The sequence below is a fragment of the Pyrgilauda ruficollis genome, unplaced genomic scaffold (genome assembly GCF_017590135.1).
Source record: "Pyrgilauda ruficollis isolate IOZ18807 unplaced genomic scaffold, ASM1759013v1 scaffold58, whole genome shotgun sequence".
Lineage (NCBI taxonomy): Eukaryota > Metazoa > Chordata > Aves > Passeriformes > Passeridae > Pyrgilauda > Pyrgilauda ruficollis.
Window position 1 is genome coordinate 2820177 of NW_024527488.1, and position 10169 is coordinate 2830345.

The 10169-nt window shown below is 39.3% G+C and overlaps 1 protein-coding gene across 1 annotated transcript; it reads right to left on the reverse strand.

Moving 5' to 3' along the window:
* Positions 1-25: 25 nt before the first annotated feature.
* On the reverse strand, positions 26-10125 carry MFSD8 (major facilitator superfamily domain containing 8). The gene is made up of 12 exons (XM_041482249.1): positions 9999-10125; positions 8868-8953; positions 7832-7875; positions 6611-6851; positions 6180-6293; positions 5432-5576; positions 4824-4882; positions 4124-4232; positions 3012-3146; positions 2535-2638; positions 2186-2445; positions 26-1457 (listed from the first exon to the last, which is right to left on the reverse strand). Exons 1-12 carry the CDS (start codon positions 10100-10102, stop codon positions 1242-1244), a joined length of 1617 nt encoding a protein of 538 aa, XP_041338183.1. The 5' UTR covers positions 10103-10125; the 3' UTR covers positions 26-1241.
* Positions 10126-10169: the final 44 nt, after the last annotated feature.

A 10169-nucleotide genomic window follows, 5' to 3' on the forward strand; every position in this document is an offset into this window, starting at 1 on the left:
AATAAAACTTCTGTATCCTCTTCAGTCAGTATTGAAAAAATCATCTTTTAATTCAGTAGTCTCTTAGTGTTTGAACAACTGAGTACATAGGAATAATAATCACATTTATTAAATTCAAATAGTAGAGACATTAGACAGCAGCCACAACTCTCAAATTGGAGTTACTCCAGAGATTTTTTTTCCCCAGTAGCATTAAAACAGCTAAACATACCCGTACAGATGAGCTTAGGCCCCATTATGAAGGAAGATTAGAGTCTCACTTTTTTAAATAAAGCCTGAATGACTACAACAGTGTAAATTCCTGTTTCTTGTACCCTAATATCAGAAGTAATAGAAGTCTGCAGATAATAGTGAACACCCAGGAGCCAGTTTTCTCCTTTCACTTAATTAACCACCGCTGCTCAGCACAGTGCATTCATTCCCACCAAGCACAAAAGTGTAAACTATTGTGCTTAGACTTTTTTCTTGTAGTCAAGAAAAGCTGTGCATATTTCAATGCTGCAGGTTATCCTTCTTGCTACAAAAAGGCATTCAGCAAAATAGTAGAGGAAAAATTGCACATTTGGTTCCTTGTAGTTCAAGTAACAGGTGCTGAAACTGATTTTCAATGGCTCTTGATCAACTTAAAGACCCAAATCCCACATCAACTACCTGTGTGGAGGGCACCTACCTTCCTCTATGTTTCTGTCACCTGTAATTTGGAATCCTGGAGGAGAGGTAACAGGTTCCAGAACCAGGTGGTTTGTATTAACCAGTGCTTACGAGCCAACAAACCCATCAGAAGATTTGCTCAGGCAGTGGTGTCTCCATACAAAGTGCATGCAGCTCAACTAATCTTGAGGTTACAAAAGAGTTACTAATCCTGATTCACAGAATCAAGATAATATTTCTTTTACTTCTTTCTGGAAAGGATGCACATAACCTGTGACCTTCACAGCTGCACTCGGTGCACATGTACGTAATACAAACAATACACACTTCAAATGTGCCACGGTTTCACTCTGACCCATCACATTCCTTCCTGTGCTGCTAGAAAAGCAGGACACAGAAGCCAACTGCAGCAGGGGTAACCAGGTATTGGGGTATGACCAAGTTAAATGTTCTGTCAACGTGTAAGTACAGGTGTACAGTTGTTAGCACACATCCAACAAGGTCAGTGGTTAGGTACTCCTCATTCAAAAGCAGTAATAAACTAAGTATTCTGCTTGGTGTAACTGTTTGGGTTTTTTTCAAATATGTTTTTAACAATTCTCTTCCTGCATCCTCCCATATCTGACAGAAAATGCAATTAGTCTCTTGTATACTATCTCCAAGAGTAAGAGAGAGACTACAACTACTCCACAGATCAAGCTGAATGCCCAGCGTGGGCCCAGGTGAGTGTAGATTTGGCTCACAAAAACAGGCCCAAGGATCCGTGCTCCACTTCCAGAGGCAGTCAACCATCCCATGTAGACACCCTACAGCAGATCAAAAGCTTATGTAAGTGATACAGGCATTATTTAGCTTGCCATTAATTCCAACCCATTAGCCTAACTAGGAAATTTAGAAGTATTTAAACAACCACTTATCTTTCTTAACTCATTAAGACACTGATTACTTTTGTTTCCAAGAGTACTGCTCAGCCTCTCCTAGCTTTAATTCCAAGGCTCCACTCATAGGTAGTCTACTGCTTTCTAACAAAAAACAAGTTCTGGCTGTGTTCTGGCTCAAAGCATTAAGTCCCTTTCACCAAAATATAACAGGAAAAAAAATGGGCAAAAGGGGAAAAAAAATTTTTGGTTAAGCAATAATGTAAGTTGGCTATACTGTTTCACCACTAAAAATTGCCCATACTGGGAGTCTAGTAGCATTTGTAGTCTTTATATAATAAACTTAGTAAGAGACATTATTCCATGCTGGTACTCCAAATATGTAATTGGTAGCTACAAAAAGAACTCTGCCAGAACAGTCATTAAATTCTCACGTTATGAGATTTACATAAAAAGCATAAGCCTTGTTTTCTAATTCCCCAAGAGACTTGCCTTGGATTTTGAAAAAGATTGGAGCTCCTGCAAAGTTCTGCCCTGCTTATAACACACTGTTATTTGGCTGATGACAAAAGGAATTTTAACTAGACCCCTCATTCTAATAAAGAGTGCTGGTCTTGCACAGCAAATGAAATAAACCATTTAGGGATGGTGCTTACCTGAGGCTTTGGTCCTAGGACTTTTGAGTATAAAGTGTAGGACATGACATTACAAACAGGATAGCCCAAGCCTATGAGCACATCCGAGCTGATGTACTGGGCCAGGTAGATCATGGGAGTGTTCAGGCACCAGGACTGTGTGACAGGGCAGCCCACGGGTTCTGCTGTGTGGTTGGATGGCAGCTGCAGCTCTGGCAAACTCCAGAAAGGCACTAACATTTCACTGGGGGCTGTTCTGGGAATGGAGTTGTTCTTTATTTCTGTAAAAATAAGTTATTCATATCATTAAGAACAAAAGTGCAATGAAAGGCTTTCAAAAGAAGGTGATCTAGTAAGACTTGAACTATACCTTGCCACTGGATATTTGGTAGTTTCTTCCCCCAAGGCAGTAAGACAAAGAATCCAACCAAGACTATCAGTAAGCCTGCATGGAGTATGGCACGCTCACCAGTCCTACCAAACAATGAAATTGCGTTAAACGTGTAATTTAAGTACTGTAAAATTTAGGTAGCTGCTAATGACATAGCCCATTAGTTTGTGAAAATGATATCTGATCAAAACACTGGCAAGAAAAGTTACAAAATCACAGTAACTTAAAACCAGCATTTCTTGTGATTCAAGGGTAAAAAACAGTCAAATACGAGGGGGTTATGTTAACAGAATAAAGAACAACCACAGCATCAAGGCTGTGCCAAAATTGGAAGAATTTCATTGTCACAGCAAACCCAGACTCATTACCAAGTAAAAGACTTGAGTAAGGGATTTGTCCTTGCCATAAAGTTTTTCACATTTAGCCAACATAAGAAACAAAATCCCAAAAACTTACTTTTTTGATAGTGTTTTAACCACCATGAAAACAATAACTGATTCAATGCCAATCACACTAAGGATTATCCCATTATAAAAAACAGCTTCTTTCCTAGTCCAGGAATACATATCCATTGTCAGTGGAGTAGCTATACTGGAATGACAGAACAAAAATACAGTAATCATAAAAAGCTTCTTCCATATTTTAGTGTCCATACATGTATCATCCCAAACATCAATGCACTACACCAGCCATACTCTAATCTATTTCTGATAGCTCATGAAACAATGATGGAGTGAAAGCCAATAGAGACACAAAAAAAATCAGACCCTGTGAGAACAAAAATAATAAACTTTTGATAATGTTTAACTTTTAGCAACTAACCAGTCTCTAAAACCTCAGTTTTCTAAAAGTAATGCAACTCATGACAGAGCCATATTGTAAAATAAATTTTAACTACAGTAGAGCTCAAAAAACTCGCAGAATAAATCATATATCCTCAAAGTATTTCCTAAGTTAAAAAAATTAAGTACAGTTGAGCCTGAGATAATGATGCTGTGTTTTACTTTGTTTCTTACAGACAGAAAATTTGGGAGTAAATAACATACCTCTTTAAGCTAAAAAAACCCCAGTCATATAAAACAGTGTATTTCAGAATACAGCTGTATTAACTCTACCAATTGTTTTAATCATTACTGAAATAAAAGATGCACTGAAGTTTTTGGAGATAATCAGAATCATACTAAGAAATCACACAAAACTAAAACAAAAAATAAACAACAAGGTACTCAACTGAAAACATGTTTTCTCTGAAGATTTTAGGCAGCCCAAGATAAGCTTTTTTTTAATACTTAAAAAGTTGAGAATATGGATTTGCCTCCATTCAAAAGCTTCTACATTAAATGTTTTCTATACCACAAACTACATCTCTTTAGTTATTGCTGACCTTTAATTCATTACTTTAGTTACTACTGACCTTTGATACATTATCAGTGCACATCAGCTTGATTGCCTGTGATTTTGGACTTAGGAAGTTAGGAAGATGAGTGGAACAGAAAAGCCCTTACCTGCATCCCCACTCTAATTACTCTACATGTCTGAATATTTTGAGAGAAAATAGACAAACTTACGTTTCAAAGACAGCAAACACAAACAGGATGACAAAGAAGAGAACGTTGAGTGCTACCACAGCAATGTGGTCAATGCTTCCTTCTGTGTTCTGATCCAGAACATCACTTCCTGCAGCAACACAGAATTACCTGAACTGCACACTGAGCTTTTTCTTATACCATCACAAATTACAAACAATACTGATTCCTTCAGTCTTCCATGTATTTAGCATGCAAGTTGGTGGGCAGCTAGGCAGTTATACTTTGACAAGTATAAAAGTATAAAGTTTTTACATCAAAATGGAGTTGTTCAAATGTCAATTCCACTGTCAATTAGAGAAAGTTATTTCCAAACTGGTTACATGGTCTGTTTTCCCAATGATTCTTCAGTGACAGCAAAATAAGCAAACTTCTTGAAATATCTGAACAATGGAAACCAAAACAATCTCTTCAAAGCTCAAAATTACACAGCAGAATTCCCAGGGTGAAAATATGGAAGGATCCATACAATTTTTTTTTCTCTTCTCTGCTACCAGATAGCACTATGAGCACAACACAACAAATGAAGCCATTTCTGGACCAGCTAGGGAGAGATGTAGCCTATTTTCCACATCAACTTCCCAGTGCATCAGACTTTAGAATACTTCTAAATGCTTCTATGTAATAAGAGAGTACTTCAACATTCTAATCACAGAATAAGTTTTCAAGGAAACACTGGTACCTTCTGCATCAGAATTGATACTTTTGTACTGCCGTCCCATGTCATCCACTCGATGCTCCCTAGAAATTTAGAACGTTTTTCATTAATACACATATTTATTTGATCTTATTGAGTCAAGTTTCAGTTAAAAGAAATGTAAATGGTATATCATCTATCGGATAATTATTTGGAGCTCCATTAAACATCATCTACAAAGCTGACACCTGACTGCAGTGAACACTATTCAAGAAAGGAAATATTCTAATGGGAGATGCCCTATATGCATCTGCACCAGGGGCATAATGAATAAAAATGCCCCCTGAGAATCTTAAAGGAAAGACACAGACAGTGAGATCCCTACAGACAAGCAAACCTTATTTCTCTTTAGAGAAAAAACATGGGCAGCAACTACCAACACTAAAACCACATCAAGCCTACCAGTCTAACATCTGTAAAATACAGGTATTAAAGAAGGTCAAAACACTGAAAAAATTAGTAACAACTTACAGTTTTAGCACTCCAGATTTCAGGTTTATTACTCCTCCTGCTGAGTAGCATATTATTTGCTACAACTCACCCACAAAAACAAGGTAAGGTATTTATAAGGTTTTTTTTTTTCACTTGATTACCTGAATATGGCAAAGATGAGAATAATATTAATAACTCCTAAGAGAGCTCCAAATAACACTGGTGCCGTGTACATGTTCAGCTGAAGACAAAGGAATTTCCATGTTACTCCTTCTTCTCCAATAAGTGTAAAACATGTCTGAAAAACTTAAAAACATCAATGTACTGTGAAAATCTTGAGATTCATTAAGAAAACATTAGAACACGTAAGAAAAGTTGTTCTAACTGCCAAGTAAAATTTAAGTATTATACCTGTCAAACCTTTTACATTTTGAGAATTCTACTCTAAATAAACAAAATGGATACCAGTGAGATCTCAGCTAGCCAGGAAAGTACTTGATTACATAACATAAACAATATAAACAGCATCATGACACTTATAGAACTGAATTCTGAGTGTACCAATAGTTCATTTTCTTGACAGATAGATGATTTATTTTTTCCTCTTGCTCTTAATGGAAACCATTGGTCCAGGGACTGGATTAGCACTCATGCTAAGGGCAAACTAGAGAGAAAAGATGCAGTAGGGGGTTTTAAATTAAATTTTAAGTTGGTGCAAAGCAATTGGACAAGAATGTTTCATTTATATTGGCTTACAGAAGTATAGATTAGTGGACCCCATTTATTCAATTCTGATATCACTGACAAACTATGCCTTAAAATCCCCTGCATACAGCTGCTGAGGATTCCTACTTCTAATGCCCAATTTCAACATAGTAAGAGAAGTGAGCAAAGAAGATTTTGCTTTACCTGGGCCTAATATGAAGCCAACTGCTTGGCAGGCACTGGTATTGGCCATGGCACTCGTTCTTTCCGTCAGAGAAGTGGCACCCGCAATATATGATCGAACTACAGCCACATTTCCTTCAAAAAAACCCAAAACCAGGCAAGTGGTTATGTAAATATCAAGTTCATATTGTAAACTGTTGAGTGACATTTATTTTAGGGGTTTGCTTCTTATTTTGCAAGATAATAAAAGCCAGCACTCCCTCTGGTATTTTTACACAACAGCACAATTACACAATTTTGTTACAAACCACTATGGGCCAACCCTTTACTTTGTGAAATATTAAGTTCTCATTCACACAGTGGTAAATCTGGTATTAAAACTTTACATTAACCATCTTACATGAGACACAGAATGTAACCATGTCCAGAAATGTAAATCCTGCTGTGTTTACCTGCTCCAAACCCCACGAGAGCGCGGGCAGTCAGCATGTAGTACTTGTTGTGGGCATGGGGCACGTGGACGTAGGCATAGAGACAATTAGCAGCTACTGAAATAGCAGTGGAAACGACCAGAGGCTCTCTCCTGGGCCTGTAGTTGGACCAGAGGCCAAAGAGGGGAGAGGCAACCATTTGGCCAATGCTGTATGAAGCTATAATCCAGCCCAAGAAACTCGCATCCGCCGTCGGATCAATCTGCAGGAAGACATGAGTCATATTGGTGGGTAAAGCACTGGAGTGTTTGATATTACCAGCAACACCCTTTTAGAATTAGTACCTGGGACACCAAGGACTCTGTACTGTCATGCTTTCTCTGGGGTAATAAACCTTGCCTCACTCTCTCCAGCAATGCACCAAACCAATAAAATCCTCTTTGCTTCCAAGCCTGGGAATGGCTCGCTTGCAGCAAACTCCAGGAGATTTTGTACAGCACTGCTGGTGTTCTGGGCTAGAGGCAGAACTTGAGCCTTCCATGCCAGGAGCAAGGAGCAAATTCCATTGACTCTGCACATGCCTGAATCTGTCCTGATTTACAAGGCTGGCAATGCATTTTCTTGTCTTCTGCAAGAGTTCAGCATCAGCCTCACCTTCAATGACACCTCTAGGTCCCTGCCCAGGTTATACTCTTCCAAATTTGCACTTAAAAACTGCCTTCTACAGTTCCAGGGGCACTAAAATCCTAGCACAGATTAAACTGAGGTTTTAGGGACTTTCATGCTGCTTTTAAGATGTAAGAGGTAAAACCCTGAAATAAACTAAAATCACTATGCAAGAACAATGGCTATCCCCTGCTAGGAATATCAAGATCTATGTGCAACAGTGTGACATTTACAAAGCAACATCTACCTTCAGCTGCCTCTTTTTTTTAAATTGTTTTTCAAAACACAGACAAGTTTTGTCTACCAGGTTTTGATAACAAGACTTCTATTGATTTGCTGGCCAGGAAATCATGATATTGGAAAACCAAACATTTCTGGATTATGATACAAAGGATTTCATTTTGCAAGAAATATAAAAGTTGTCTAAGTGGATGGCAGAATAAGAATCTCTTAAATCCACACACCTCCCTCTACTTCTTCTTTTCCTAAATAAAATATCAGGTTTTGTATTATCTACTTTCTGAGCAGGAGTTTTCTGTTCTTAATTATTTTAAAAAACACCCCATATTTACAAACCTTTTGGAGATACGGCCACACAGACATGATTACAATTGAGAAACCTGTAACACAGTAAAAAATGAAGTTATTTTATTTGCCATTTTTACCAGTAATTTTCTTTCCTGAAACAGTTATTACAAGTCCATTTTTTCTGCCTCTAAATGTATAATTATAGTATAAACCTGTGCATTTCCTGCTTTTTTTAAGGAGTGGTAGTTCCTTTCCTTAATAATAAAAGTAAAAAATAATAATAAAATAGGAGGAACTATTTTCAAAAGATCATTTCATAGGTGCATACACACCAAACACAAAACCTCCTATGCTGTCCACTCAATGGAAAGACAACAAGGTTCCCGAAGTAAAAATAATTTCTTGATATACTGACATATCAATATTTATTAGTCACAGACATTTTAATCAATAATAATGAAAAAAATTACTGCAGTATCCTATCAAATTCCAGATAATTTCTAGGCCCACAGAAAATCATCAAAGGTTAAAAATCAATCTTGTTGATTGGTCAAAAATCAATTCCTGTTTCTGGGGGAAGTTATTTAGGAATAAAATTTCAGTTTGTCCTGCAATGGAGATGCAAAGCCCAGTAGGAGAAAACAAGTTTTGATACATGTGTTGAAATAGACAGCATACATTCCCATAAAGATCTTCCTCTTAAGAACTCCATGTTATTTCTGTTTTTGTTCCCTAGAAGTTTCACTCTGGATGATAAAAGCGCAACCTTTGTTTTGTTTGGTTCTGAGCAATACCTTGCCACTACCTTTTACCACTACTAAACTACTAGGGAGTCAAAACCCACAGATTTATGTAATCCATCACTTTGTGTAAAACCAGTTTTATTACTTATCAGGTGTAACTTTCTGTTTGATTTATCGGATTCATACATTCTCTTCTGAAGAATCAAACAATGCACCCTTTGTGAGGTTAGAACAGTAGCATTAAAGAAGGTCTCCAGTTGGAATTTAGAAAGCCCTGTCATTTTCAAACCAAAGTATATTAATTAAACAAGTAACATCAAATTCCACATGTATTTACTCACCTACACTACTGAGAAACATTGTCAGGTACATAATCCAGATGGATCGCCACCTGCTCTTATAATGCTCCTGTGATTCCACAACATCCCTGGTTTTCAAACAGAAAGCAAGAGGGAGAAAGAAATCATTATCAGATACTCTTCTAGTTGCTCCCACATGACACTGAAAACATTTTTCACCAACCTCTCAGTACAATTGTGTAACTTGTTAAGCAGGGGTGGATTTCTGCTCAGCAAAGACTATAAAGAATTTATTTTTTGCTGGAAAAATACTAGATTGACAAATGAAGCAAAAGAACAGAAATGCTATCACACAACAACACACAGAGAGATCTTGATCTAGGGAGGTCTTAAATTCTGCAAACTCTTTGAATAGACATTTGGAGCATCACAGATCATATAAAAGCTTTAAAAAGTGGGTGTTAAACCCCTCACAGCCGTAACCTTAAAAGAACCAGAAACCTGAACAACCCTTGAGTTGACTAAAAGCTACAGCCAGTCTGGTTTTATGATGAGAAAATAACAGCATACGACATAAAAGTGGTGTGTAAAAGATACTGCTGTTGATAGCAAGGGCCGAAAAAAAATTAAAACAGAAGTTACAAACTAAGTTACAAAGTAACATCCATTCAGATGATGCAGACTCAGGTGATAGATATATAGATGCATTAGCATAGTTTACAAACGCTGTTCATAAAAGTCGTACCTAGACTTAGGCATATATGCGATTTTACGTTCAAGACACTTATTTTGCTGTCAGGAGGGGGAAAAACCCCAAGTGACGAGCAGCTGCCCACGCATGAAGGTTGCTATTAAACACCCAGACTTCTGCCCCACATTAACCCTGTTCGGCGTTTTTTAGGAACTTCCCGGGCGGGTGGGTTTGTGTATTCCCGCAGAGGGAAGCAGCCCCCGGCCCTCTCCCGCAGCCGGGCCCGCCGGGACGGTGCGAGACACGAGCTCCGAGCTCCGGAGCGCTGGGAGCGGCGCCTCGGACGGGACCCGCGGCGGGGCAGCGCCCCCCGGCTCGGGCTGCCCGTCAGGGGCGGGAAGGACCCGGCACCCACGGGCGGCTCGCCCGCGGCGGCGGCGCCCCACCTCCTGGCGCCGCCTCACAGCGGAACCAGCTCCTACCTGCTCTCCTCCTCCTCGTCCTCATCCGCCGCGGGCCCTGCGGACCCCAGCAGGGGCTCCCGCCCTTCGGGACGCGCCTCCGCAGCGGAGCCCGTGGCCGCCATGGCCCCGCAGCGCCGGACCCGCCCGCGCCCGCCTCACGCACGCCGCCAGGGGGAGCCCGAGCGCGCG